General features: G+C 56.6%; 3 protein-coding genes across 3 annotated transcripts; all 3 read right to left on the bottom strand.

Moving 5' to 3' along the window:
• Nucleotides 1-5,232: 5,232 nt before the first annotated feature.
• Nucleotides 5,233-5,436, bottom strand: LPMP_292540 (hypothetical protein; the record flags this gene model as incomplete). The annotated part of the gene is made up of 1 exon (XM_010702556.1): nucleotides 5,233-5,436. One exon carries the CDS (start codon nucleotides 5,434-5,436, stop codon nucleotides 5,233-5,235), a length of 204 nt encoding a protein of 67 aa, XP_010700858.1.
• Nucleotides 5,437-6,654: 1,218 nt separating this feature from the next.
• LPMP_292530 (hypothetical protein) lies at nucleotides 6,655-7,872 on the bottom strand (the record flags this gene model as incomplete). The annotated part of the gene is made up of 1 exon (XM_010702555.1): nucleotides 6,655-7,872. One exon carries the CDS (start codon nucleotides 7,870-7,872, stop codon nucleotides 6,655-6,657), a length of 1,218 nt encoding a protein of 405 aa, XP_010700857.1.
• Nucleotides 7,873-11,692: 3,820 nt separating this feature from the next.
• On the bottom strand, nucleotides 11,693-13,153 carry LPMP_292520 (ATP-dependent phosphofructokinase; the record flags this gene model as incomplete). The annotated part of the gene is made up of 1 exon (XM_010702554.1): nucleotides 11,693-13,153. The coding sequence occupies one exon, from the start codon at nucleotides 13,151-13,153 to the stop codon at nucleotides 11,693-11,695; it is 1,461 nt and encodes a 486-aa protein (XP_010700856.1).
• Nucleotides 13,154-13,458: the final 305 nt, after the last annotated feature.

The following is a 13,458-nucleotide window of genomic DNA, read 5'->3' as shown; positions in this document are numbered from 1 at the left end:
TGCCGCGAATCACGAAGTGGCGACGAGGTGGGGGTGGGGGGTAGTAAACGGTGGGTATATGCGTGAGGTAGCAACATTTACAAAGGGAGAAAGGGATCTCAAAAAAAAGCGGAAAGGTGGTCGTCCGCGGGATGAATGTGACTGGGCAGATGTAAAGCAAGCACTGCGCCTACCCAGTCGTCCCCACTCTCCTTCCAAACATCTGCGCCGCAGCATTGGCCAGCCGCTCATGGTGGCCCGTGGGAGACAGGCAAGTGAAGGGTACGGTTCAGGGTCGTTGTCACCCCATGTCAGCCTCTTCCCAGCCCCACTAATCTGTCCACGCGTGCTTCTGTGCGGGGAAGCGCCCTTTGGTTGGCTATGCGAAAAGAGGTGAAACTCACACGAGAGCCTCATAGCAAAAGCCAAGCCCTTCAGGGGGGGGTGAGTGCAGTGCGGGGGGGGAGAGCCGGGAAAGCGAGAGAGAGCCGGAAGGTGCAGCAGTAAGTGCCATCCTTATCGTTGACCCCCGACTTGCAGCGCTGGCCCCAACTTCGTCTCCCCTTGGCTACGCGGAGAAGAGTGAGGAAAAAAAAAAGTGCGCTTCCTGCTGGCTGCGCGTCGTCAAACGGCTCGCTCTCGGGCGCACTCGCACAGTCCGTCCTGCCCACTTCTCATTTGGCTCACTTTTCCTTCGGTGGCAGTACGGCCTTGAGCCCCACAGTCAGCACTTCTGCGCGTTCTAGCCGAGTGCCGCAGTCGGATACAGCTGTAGTGGTGATGAACTCTCAGTCGCATAGCGAACAATCTCTCTTTCCGGGCTTCCTTGTGGCGACCTCGTGGACGAACAGGTCCAAAGGGGATGGTGCGGTGTGGGGCTGTCGTATCGCGTCGCTAAGCACGTCTGCGAGTACACTGACCCATATGAAGAGCCCGCAGCCACCGCCGAAGAGATGTGGTGCCATACACTTGGCAACTGCCAGAGGCAGTTGTATCGAAATTCTCAAGGCCATGCATACGTACTTGGAATGGAGTGGCGTTGACATGTACTGATGGAGAAGACCAATCCGGCTCGTGGATTGTCCTCTTCCCGTGTGATACGCCACCTCCCTGTGCGCATTTACCATTGGCCTGCACCTGTGCTGTCCCACTCCTGGCAACCTGACGGGCGGCCCTGCCTCCGCTTTCTCTTGAGGGCTGTCGCTGCTGGTGCTGCTCCTCTCCCATGGGCTCTCTTTGCTGCTCCTCGGCACTGCCTCCGACGAATCTACCCCTGTCACGATCCCTATTACCGTAGCACTCTGAAGTAACCACCACCGCAGGCGTGGCATGAATTGGCCTTGCCGCATGTTTGTCCTCAGAGCCTTTGGTCTGGCGATTCACACTGCCAACCGAGGCAGATGCGAGAGCGTTCGAGGTGTCTCCCCATCACGTCCATGTCTGCCACGCCCGCTTGGTTCCCTTGGGCGTCGTGAACAGGAATATGTATCCGTCACCAAGCAATGCGTCGACCTTCAGCTTCTTGTGAAGCCCTGCCACGGGACTCCCCGCACCGCCAACCAGGCCGCCACTTGCTGCCTTCACCTCAGCCTCCAAGAGGGGATGCGCTGAGCTCGCGCCACTTTGCGGAGAAAAGAGGGTACTGCAGTCTGGCAACTCGCTCACCGCGGGAAGCCACCGTGCCCCCCTGTCCCAGAGGCTGGCCGCAAGCCAATGATGCGTTTTGATGGCATCATCAGTTCTGAAGTGGAGGATCCTGTGCATCAGTGCGTAGCTTGCCTCGTTCAGGTCATTTGAGAAGAGCACGCACTAGCTCAGCCTCACCGCCACGGGAGTCAAATGGCCTTGCCGGGCGAGACTCATGGAACTCTCCTCTCCTCTGGCTCTTCGCGAGGTGCAGACATTTGATGCGTTGCTGTTCCCTTCCTCCCCAAAGTGCCTCAGCCTTGATCGGCACCTGCATCCACGGGTAGACTTGTAACTGGTGCTTGCGCATACGTCTCTCCTCCATGAGGTACGTCACGCTTGCCATGCCTGCTTCGGGTTGCCTCGGCGCTGAGAGGGCCGTCAGAATCGTCCTCCTTCTCTGCCTTCAGTTCCACCGCTGGGTAATCTGCCCCGTTACCTCTCAAGGAGTGCGAGAGACAACGTTTGCATTCGTCGGTTACCGACTCTGGTGTCCGAGATGTTTTAGCTTCGGTAATCTTTGTTGGGAGACGGCTGGTAACGAGATGAACAGAGCTCTTCTCGTTGAGTCGGTGTATCGTGGGCAAAGGAGGGGAAAGAAGGGAAGAAACTGCCCCGAGCGAGAGGTGCGCGCTGCAGGTTCAATGTTGTGCCAGTGAAGGAGAGGATACGCGCAAGAGGTCACGCAAGCTAGAAGGGGACTTGTTGGCTCGTGAGATTGTATTCCGCGACCCTGCCCTGATCCCTGAAAAAATGATCCTGATCTCGACGCTTTACCACCTACCAGTTAGTAAAAACTCCCCCAGTAAAGTGTAAGCGCGATCTCTCTGGGCTCTACTTCATCGCCGGAGCTCTTGCAAAACACGAAAAAGAAACGGGGGAAGCACGTTCTTGTCGCCTCCGCGTGACAAACCTTTTACCACGAGGTTTGCAGCTGTCCGAAAAAGTGCGGCCTTTGCTGCTCAGCGGGGTAGAGAAGAGGATAGAGGTAAAAAGAGCGTGATGTACAAGCCCAGACGCTCCTGGTAATCGTATGTGCTACTTCCGCACTCCTCCACACTTACGAGAATCAATTTCGCTGCGCTTGCATGTCTGACTTATCCTTCTAGCAGACATTTGGCCAGGACCAGGTGGCGTCCATCCGCAGCCGGTCTCTGCGTATGACAGTATGATTGCTTCACTTTGTATCGCATCCAGTGTTGTGTGCGTCACAAGTTGCTGGTGCTCTCAGCGCTGGTGTGAGCAGGGGGACTGAGGGAAGATATCCTTGGGTTCCTCGCAGGGGTGCTTCCCAACACGAGGACGGCGGGGTCACGTTGCGTTGGATCCGTAGGATTGCGGTGCGGGGGCGTAGCGGAAAAGGGCTCAGCACCGGCCTAGAAGGCCCCACAGCGGCTCTTCCTCCACAGTTGCGCTTGAAGTCAGCGATCCCGCGCTGAGCCCTGCAAAGAAAAACAAAAGCTGAGGGAGGCCTGGCGGGTGACAGACCGCCTTGCGAGGAGCGGGGGACGGCCATTCAAGTGCCTGCTCGCATAGCGGAGACTTCTCAGGCCCGAGTAAAGGCAATGCCGCGTCGTCGGCGGGGCAGCGCGTGGCACCTCGAGTGGTGCCTGCAGTCCTTGGCGAAGCTGCGCGGCAGGCCATTCACCAAGCTTTGCTGTATTGCAATGTAAAAGAGCACCACATCTACGCCCCTTCTGAGAAGTAGAGACTTCTTGTGTGCGAGGGCGGCCAGTTAAGCCAGTGGCCTCTTCCGACTCCGCCGAAGCCGTGGTGCGTCCCCTGGGCTGCCACGATTGCAGAGTGACCCGTGGCCGGTGTGATACGCAGTGTCCGGTCTCTGGCGCCCACCAGCCCCTCTGACAGCAGGGACTGCAGACACGGCATCGCCGCTCGGGGCTCTGCGTGTGCCGAGTGATTCGCTGTGAGGTACTCATGCTTCGTGTCAGCGGGTCCGCAGCCCGCCCTTGCGGCTGGACTCCGCTGAACCGGTCAGGCGGGCGCACGTCTGTACCAGCGCGTCACGTCCGCAAAGAGGCGCTGCGGTGGACGTCGACACTTCATCCGCTTCAGCAGCAGCAGCAGCAGCACGTCCTCTCACGGCAACCATGCCCCTGTCGCATACAGCCCGCGGAGCTTCGCACCGTTTCCATGGCGAGTCGTGAGAAGCGCACACAGAAGTCGCCGGCAAGTTCTCCGAACCCCCGGATATTGCCCCATCCTTCGTGCGGAGTGCCACGCCAGCTTCAGGACGAGTGTGGCGCCCGGCTGGGTTCCCGAGAGCTCCTTGTGAGGTGTCTTCGTCTCCTCGAGGTGCAGCGGGGCACACGGGTGCGTCTTGGTTTCTCGCCCCAACCTCCTCGCGGCGCTCGCTGCTCAGAGCTCCGGCGACATCGGTCAATCGCATTGGTCTGTCTCGCTCGCGTGCAGGGGAGGGTTGAGTGGGCCCATCACCCCCTTTTACCCACACAGGGGCTCTTGAGGCGGTTGGCCGCTTTCACTCTCACGCCCCTGCCGCTCGCACGCCCAGGTAGAAATGACCGCCTTCGCCAGGTCGAAGCTCAGCAGGGTGCTTGGCATCAGCTGCAGCTCTCAACCATCGCAAGTGGCCCGCTCGAACCGCTGGTGATACCGCTGGTCACGTCACCGTGCTGACATGTGCGGGTCTGTCCGAGTAGATGCACCGCCCTGGCAGACAGGCGCGCCCCCCCTCACCCGCCCGCCTGCCGCTCGAGTCATTGTTGGGGAGGGAATCGCCTCGCTGTAGAGCGCCGCGTGTTGCTCACGAAGCACCGTGCCCAGCGGCTGTGTCGCCTGCGTCTTTGCCAGGCCCCCCGCCGACGGCCAGGAAAGGAGTCAACCGGCCGCTTGCCTTCTTCGCCAGCCTCCGCCGTTCTCCGCACCTCTGTTTGAGTTGCCGCGGTGCGCAGGGCATCGTCCTGTTTCCCCTTTCTGGTCGTCTGCAGAGTTGTGGTGCGGAAGAGCTCCGCCGTGTGGTGTTTGAGGGCCACCTCAGCGGCAGCCGCGCCACCTGTCATGCTCAGTGCGGCTTCTTCTCGAACCGCTGGAGACTCAGCTGGTCAAGCTGCCTTGCCGGCAAAAGCTGGTATTCCACTTGTGCAATGTTTCGCTTTTTTTTTCGCAAACCGTTGTGTGTGTGGGGGGGGGGGGGAGGGGGCGTCGTCTTTGGAGGGCGACGAGGCTTTACCACACTTTACCGGAGACAAATTGAGTTGCAAAGCGGCATAAAACAGGAGGATGAAGGGAAAACGCTCCAGTTCGATTTATGTGCCCCCATATGGCCCAGCACACAATCCTTTCTGATATAAACGTAATCACCGGTGACTCACTTTGTCCGCCCCTCGCCCAACCACAGTTTAGCTGCTTTGGGAGACACTCTAACCTCGCAGAGTGGTGCTTTAACATGCTCAAGCATGTACATACTTGCACACACACACACACACGCATACACACATCGGCAAGGCTGACAACGCCATCTCTTGTGTCGACGGTGGGCCACGCGCCGTTCTTAGCGTGCATCGCCTCGCCTTACTATTGGGAGTGTCACTATTCCATCTCGTACATGGCGTCATCCCCGTCCGGCGCGGGCTGCTGCTGCTTCGGACGCTCCGCGAGAAGGGGCTGCGGCGGCGGATTCATTGAACAGTCCTGAGTACCTGCTGCGGCAGCGACGTTGTGGCCATCCTTGCTAAGCATGTACGAAACTGTCGGCGTCGTTGAAAACTCCTTGAGGGAAATATTCTTCCTCATTTTCTGGCTTTCAATGCGCGTTCGAGGGACGTCAGAGGTGAAAAAACAAACACACAACGGCAGCAGGAAGACGGAGAGGGGGGAGGGGGAGGGGGAGGGGGTGGAGTCAGGTGGAGGGGATGAGAAAACGAGAGAAGGCACAGGCAGACCCACCGCTGCATAAAGTGAAAGCGGGGGAAGAGATGAATCGAAGAAGCAGCGGCACTACAGAGAAAAGGAGAGAGAGCCAAAGGGGTAAAAGGTTTGTATCTCGTGTGGTAGTAGTGGTAACAGGTGAGCTTGTATAGATGGATTAGTGTGAACGCACACGCAGATAGGTGGGCCGAGAGGGACGTGTAGGGAGAGCGACCCAGCTCCACAGCAGAGTGGAACAAAACGTTAAACGAGAAGAAGAGCGGTAGAAACACGTGCGAGAGTGGGGATAAGACAACACTAAAGCAAAAAAAAAGAGAAAAAGGAAGGTAGTGAGATCGACAGACGCAAACACAAGCGCGCGCAGGGGTGTGATGTAGCTGAGGTAAGCACGAGGTGGTAAAAACAACAATAGAAAATTGCGGGCGAAAACACACAAAGAGTAAAGGCGTCGCGGAGGAAAAGCAGGTGTGAATCTGCACCGATGTGAGAAGAGTAATCCAAGACCAGCACGAGGAAAGCCCAAGGAACAGGCGAGAGAGGGAGAATAGGAGGGCTAATGATTGGAGCATCCATGAGCGCCACGTGATGGAATCAAGCTGGTTCAGAACCACGAGCAAGGGCGAATGGCTCGGGATTGCGCAATTGCCAGGTGATCCAGCAGCTCTCATAGCCCTTGGGTATTTCACGTACGCCGCACCCACCGGTTTCGATCAAGCACCTGCCTCTGAATAGTTCCCTATTTCCCTTAAATTCAGCCTTTTTTCCCCTGCTCTCGCGAGCACCGACGTTTGTGCACTCCTCTTTAAAAGAGGACACCTTCGCTGAAGGTGCTGGCGAGAGACGTCATGGCGGGTAGTCCGGAAGCTGCAGTGTGTACCACGCGAGCTGGTGCAAGCGCATCGGTGATTGTCTTCTGTGTTATGTGTGTCACACGCACCTGCACTCTCACGAGTACACAGTGTTGGGGGGAGGGAAGGGACATGCAACCGAAAGAAAAAAACATCCGGGTACAGGGCAGACACTTGAGCCATTCACACGAGAGGTCCTGTAGCTACCCACACCGACTCGCATCTACACTGTCCCCTAGTCTGCGTACAGCACGTGGCCGCCAATTTCGATCCGCCGCCTTTTCATAACCACCTCTGGTGCATCGTCTCGTGCACCTTGCAACGGTGTTGCAGGCTCCTCCTGATCTTCGTCTACTGCACTTGCCTCAGTCGATGCGCCGCGCCCGCCACGCACCACTCTGACTGTGCGAGTATCTGTATTCCACTCCAGGGCACATTCAGCAGTGAGGGGTGACGGCGCGGCCGACGAAGTGGACGACACAGCTGTGGCGGCAGCTGCTCTTTCATAGCTACGCATCGCCTCCAAGGCCTGCGTGTCTACGCGTATGGACGACAGGTGGACAGTTCGTGAGCAGAGGGGACACGGGGCGCCAACGTCCATCGTGCTGAAGGAGCGCTGCTGCGTGGCCTGTACGAAGCTCTCCACGTCGAACAACTCCAGGTGCACACATGTCTCCCCTCGCGCTGGAATTTGAATAACAGTTTGCGAAATGGGGTCGCGCAGGGGCGTCACGAAGAGCGTTGCCTCCACCCCCTCGTCGCCCGTGCACACCGAAAAGGGGTCTGCAGGTGTGGAGAGTGTTTCGTTCAAAGAGACGATAACTTGGGTTATGGCGGCAGCGCTCCACTGGGGCTGCGCCAGCAGATACTGAAGATACGTCTGTGCACGCTTGCGACGGCACAAGCGGTAGTCGAAAAGATCGCCGATACCGTAGGACAGAACGCAGTCCACTGGGGAGACAGGCCAGGGCGACGTCGACGCTACGCTCGTCTCGCTCGCCGCCGCCAAAAAACGATTAACAGCTGGGGTGTTGAAGCGCTGCAGTTCCTCGGTGAGCTGGGTCATGTAAGTGCTCACATGCACCGTTGCGAGACCATGATGGGTGGCGTCGTCAACGTCAGCGTAGGTGTAAGTAGTGCGAAGCAAGTGCTCTACCCGACGACAAAAGGCCCCACATAAGAGAGAAACTTGCCTCAACTGAGACATAGCCGCCTGAGCCTCGGTCAGGGGGTTTGACGGCACTTGCAGATACACTTTGGAGCTGCCGCCACTGCCTTTGATACCGGGCGCAGCACTGTTCGCCGCCTGCGTCTCCACCTGCTGTCGTGTTGTCTTCAGAAATGCTAGCAATCCATCGTAGGCCTCCTGCAGCTGCACCGTCGTTCTGACACGGCGGATGCCGCGTAGGACGTCGTGGGCGTGGTCCACGTGCGCCCTGGTGTTGGCTGACATGTAGGACACGTCAACAGAAAAGAAAAAAAAGACAGGCGGCAGCCTATGCCCTGACGCTGATGATTGTCGGTCACCGTCACGCTTTCTTCGAGCTATTTTTTGAGCAGGACGATGGCATCTCCGAGAAGGGGAGGAGAGAGTCGTATGAGAGTGTGTCAGGGGTGAAGACTTCAAACGCTCTCGATGGGTGCTTCCGCGAGAAAGAGAGGCGAAGGAGGGAAAAACAGTGGTTTGTTGTCCACATGGAATGTCAAGCGGCACACATGCAAATACAGCGGCAGTTGTAGCCCCTGGACATGTGCGCCAACACGATGGAGCAGGAAAGAAAGCAAACAATGACGCAAAGGGAAGGGAAGGGAAGGGAATGTAAAAGTGCAGATTGCGTCCATCGACCACTCGAGCACGGGCACGTCTGTGAATGCACAGATCTTCGACTCTACGCAAAAAGGGAGGCGCAAGACTGCGGCACTTCTCCTCCTCGTTCTTCTTTCAAGCGAGCAAGAGTGAGGGAACTGCACAAACGGGTGGAAGAGGAAGTTGGGGAGACGGTGCTACTCAAACATGTGCCGGTGGCATGCCCATACTGGAGTGCCACATTTCCAAGCGAGCTAGGGGAATGCAGTCACGTCTCTCTTTTCCTAGCAGTGCAAGGCACTCTTTCCGCACTGAGAGGTATGGGAGGGTATTTTTCTGCAAACGAGTGTATATGTGCATGGGTGTATGCGTGCGTGTGTGTGTGTGTGTGTGTGTTGCATTGGTCTACTGGTGCTCTGCTGTGCACTACATTTCTTTTCGTTTTATATCGGCTACGACAAGTTTGTTTCTCCCTCCATCACTTCTTTGCTGAACTCGGAGTGTTTTCTTCCTTCCTCCTGTCACCTGCATGTTTTCCTTCGTTCAAATTACCCCTTTCTTTCCTGAATCGCGGCCACTATCGTCCCTTTCTGCGGTTAATGTGTACGTGTGTATGTGTGGCCTCGCCACCTCTTACAGAGGAGAGGATGGTGGGTGCGGGTGCTTCACTGCACGAGTGCCGCGTCCAACCCAGAACTCATCAAGCAACAAAGCAGAAGAAGAGCCAAAAAGAGGAGAAGCCTAAACAAAACAAAGGAGACAGGCTGCAAGAAAAAGACGGTAAGACGGACGCTACAACTGTGGAAACAACAAGAGAAAGACTGAGGAGTCAATGAGTCCGTGCGTGCGTATGTAAGGCGCGAGTGTGCCTGTTCGATTTTTTCCCTTCACTTGCCGCGTTAGTCGAAAGGCGCCGGCACCAACGACGAGCAAGAAGAGCAAGAGAAGGAGGGCAAGAGGAAAAAAGGGGCATCGACAGTGGTAACACGAAATAGAGAGAGCGAGAAGGTGAAGACCCTCAAGTCGATGTAGAAATACGCACCACACTCCAACGAGCGAATAAAATGAAGAAAGATAATGAAAGGAAAAAAAAACAGTAAAACGTGGATGGTTGGGCAGCGACCGCCTGCAGGTGGTAAATAATAATGCGCTGAGGCGAACGTAGAGTGATGGTGCTCGGGTAGCAGCAAAGAGAGGGGAGCGGCTGGTGAGGGTCGGGGTCGCCCCACGTTTACATTAACTTTCCGTTCGTGGCTCAGCACGTTTTACACTACCACATTCTGTTTTTCCTGTGGTAGCAGATGTATGAGGAGCGCAATGTACTTGTATCCTCTTGCGTGAAAGCCTCCCCTTTTCTGTCTCTCCCCACGTCTGCTTGTGTGTACGCGTTCGTCCCCTTTGCTGCGTCAGTGCGGGTGAAGGTGTTTTCCTTTCAGCTGCGATGATGTGAGGACGAAAAAGACACACACACACACACATATGCACCTCGCTCAATGCTGAGGCCTCTACCGGCGGCAGCGACACCCGCACACCAAAAAAACACACGGGACCCACAGGATACGACACAGCAGACACACGTCTCCTCTTCAACAACGGGAGATAAAAGCAGGGAAGAGGGAAAAATAGAAGAAAAAACTGCAGAAGAACCCTGCAGCAACGAGAGAGGAAGAGGCAGGTCGAGAAGGTGTCTGGAGTCTGACAAGCCACCGTGACTACTTTCATCCTTTTTCCTTCCGCAGCATCGGTGTGAGGAGGTCTCTCTCTCTGTGTGGAGGTTCCCACCGCCCGGCTTCGAGAACAAAAGACACGGTGCGTGTGCTCATGGGCCAGCGTGTGCGGGTGATTACCTCCACTTTTATAGGTGTGTGTTTTCTCTAGTCCCTCCTCTGGCTTTGGTGGTCAACGGTCTTACATTGCCTGTCTGTTTTGTTTTGATAGCACTTGTCGCGAGAAGGAAAAAACACGAAGAAAAAGGGGGCGCAAAACCACCTGTCTGATGTGTGTAGGCGGAACTTTCCAACAACCTGTTCGCCCTTTGAGGAAGCAAACGGAGAGGGGTTACGAAGCAGCACGGAGGAAAAGAAACGAGTAGAGGGGGCGAAGGTGTAGAGGCAACAAAAGAAAGCGTTAGAAGAGCGCAAAGAGAGAGAGAGAGAGAAAAACAAGAAAAGTGAATAAGGCCTTTTGAGGAAGCAGCTCTTGGATGAGAAGGGGAGGAAATGCGGCACTGCTCGGGAACCACACCCCAAGGGGGTTGTGGTGTTTTTGCGGTGATAGGGCCAACAACAGCACCGTCGCTCAAACAAGTCGCGCATCCCACGCCTTTTAACACGGGTACGTGTGCCTTTATGAAGTCTGTGTCAGCCGCGCCACACACGCGCAGTAGGCTGTATGGCAACAACGAATGCAAAACGGTCGCGAGAGAGCGAACAATGAGACCGCGACAAGAGGGGAGAGGGAAAGGTGGCACGCAGTAAAAAGGTGAATTCACCTACCACACCATCGCCGTGACGGCCACCGCACGCTGCAGCGACACGCACACAAACAGCTCAACATGTGATGGAACACAGATGCTCATAGAAAGAAAAACAACGGAACAATTAGAGAGATGAAAAGGGAGTGTTGGGGGGGAAAAGGACGAGGAAAGAGAGTGCAGAGGTCTCACACAGGCACCAAACTTTGGTAAGGCCGAGATGGCACAAACGCGCGCACTGACCAGCAGAACGACGCGGTGTAGCAAAAGGAGGGGGGGAAGAAAAAAAGGGGCGCCTGTGACTGGACGAGGGGGCACTGAACAGACGAAGCCCCCCAAACACAGCGCATCACTGAAGGTACAGCAAAGGAAAACGAGGTCCAACAAAAGGAGACGAACGCATGTCAACGAGGCACATGAGCCAAACCCCAACAAAAACACGCACGTCGCCGAGGCATGGGCACAGACACAAGCCGCCCTCACACGTACACATACATGTGCAGCTCGCGAAGCCACTCCAATTAGGTCCCATCGAACCTTTCGTAAAACTGTGACGGAAGTAGAGAAGTCCCGAACTGGCGAACGCGCCTGGGCAAATGAGCGTGTGACCAAGTCTGCACGGGCGTAGCTACAACAGTGCCAGTGGGGCGCATTCGTATAGGTTCACCGCCCGTACTCCCTCTCGACACCACAGTTGAAATTGCCACACCCGAGGCTAATTACGCAAGGCTGGTATTGCATCCATTCATCATCTCCGTCAGGTTTCCTAATTTGCTTTTGGTTTGCTCGCCTCGCTCTTGCTCTGTATCACTCCCCCCCCCCCACAACCTCTCGTCACACTGACAAGCCCTCTGTTTTTTGGGGAGAAGGCACCGTCGCAGTAGTGGGAGGTGGAAGTCCTGCCGTCCTGTCTCCTCCGCTTTCGTTCTCACCTCTCTCTTATCGACAGACGCACACTCGCCGCCTCCTTCCTCATTCTCGCCTCTATGTACATCACACCTTAGACGCCAGGCGCGCAATAATGCGCTCGCGCTCCACGTTTAGCGACTCCAGGTCGCGGCGCAGGTCCTGCTCGTTCCACTGTTGCACGTTGTCACTCAACCCCACAGTGATCTCACGCACCTGCCGCCAGAGAGCGCCACGAAGGCTGACGACGCGGCGCACTGATGTGGCCGCCTTGATAGGCACAAGAATGTAGTTGTTGTAGCGGAGTGCGATGATGCAGCCAGTTGCACCGGCCATGGCCTCGTGCACGGCAAGAGTGGCCAGGGTGGTGCAGAAGAGAGCGTCGTTGGATGACGGCGCGCAGGCGCGGATCATATAAGACGGGTCAATGTACTTGACAGTGCCCTGGGGGTACTTTTCCTTGTTCGCGCGCAGCCAGGACTCCACCTCCTTCTTCAGGATGAAGCCGATATCGATAAGCTTCTTGTTCCCGGAGGCATCATGGCCGCCCACTCCAGTTTCCCAGTCCTGGCCGAAGCCCTCAGCAACGATGATGACGCAGTTGCGCGACTGCTGAAAGCGGCGCTCAATCAGGCGCATCACCGTCTCTTTCGGCAACGGGTTCTCAGGAATGAGACAAATATTCGCCTGCGCGCTGGCCACAGCCGTCTGGGCAGCAATGAAGCCGCTCTCACGGCCCATTAGCTTCACAATACCCACACCGTAGTTGAGCGATACGGCCTCAGCGTAGGCGGCGCGCACGGCGTTCGTGGCCTGCTCGACGGCAGTCTGGAAGCCAAAGGTGCGGTGGGAGAAGGCAAGATCGTTATCGATCGTCTTGGGCACACCGAAGACGGAGATGTTCTCGCCACGGCGCTTCGCCTCCTCGTAGATTTTCAGAGCACCGCGCTGCGTGCCATCACCGCCAACGGTGAAAAGGATGTTGATCTTCATACGCACAAGTGTGTCGACCATCTCCTCCGAGCTCTGCGGGCCGCGAGAGCTACCCAAAATCGTGCCACCGAAGCGGTGGATCTGGCGCACATCCGTGCGGGAGAGCTCTATGGCGGTCTTGCTGCCCTCCTTCGACAGACCCCAGTAACCGTAGCGGAAACCGACAACGCGCTTGACGCGGTAGGCTATGATGCCAGCCAGCGTGATGGAGCGAATGACGTCGTTTAGACCAGGACAGATGCCGCCGCAGGTCACGATGCCGATAGAGGTCTCGGACGGGTTGAAGTGGAGGTGCTTACGGGCAGCAGCCAACTCGCACACCAGCTTGTTGCACGACACCGGGTACTCGGAGTCCAGGTCCTCCTGCGGACGGGGGTCGTACATAATGTGCTCCACCTTGTCGCGGTACTCCTCACGGAGAATGTGCTTCTTAGAGGGGTTCATGTACTTGCAGCCGGGCAGGCGCTCCACCGTCAGGTCGGCGGCAGTCACCTTGGACAGCGGCGGATGGTACGACGGCACCATTTTGGTGTTGATGTGGCTGCGTGTCTCCATTTTCGAAGGCGTGACACGGAGCTGTACGGAAATAATAAAAATATTTCGCCTTCAGTGAATCGTAAAGCGCACACGCCGAGGGTGATGGCAGAGGGTATCTCAAGCTAAAAATCAAACGTGAAATGGAACAAAGAAAGTCTCAGTTTGCGTCATTAAGAGCAGCTGACACGGTGACGACGACGACGGTGTTGATGAGAGGTGAGGCGGGTGACGGTAAAGGGGAAGAACAGGGGAGGAGGGACGACGAAATAGGCGGAGGGAGCGGGCGAGAATGATATCCAGGTGTGCGTGTGAGAAAGAAACCA

Source organism: Leishmania panamensis (assembly GCF_000755165.1).
Source record: "Leishmania panamensis strain MHOM/PA/94/PSC-1 chromosome 29 sequence".
Taxonomy (NCBI): domain Eukaryota; phylum Euglenozoa; class Kinetoplastea; order Trypanosomatida; family Trypanosomatidae; genus Leishmania; species Leishmania panamensis.
Note: the sequence above shows the minus strand (reverse complement) of the source record. Positions and strands in the feature narration are given on the sequence as shown.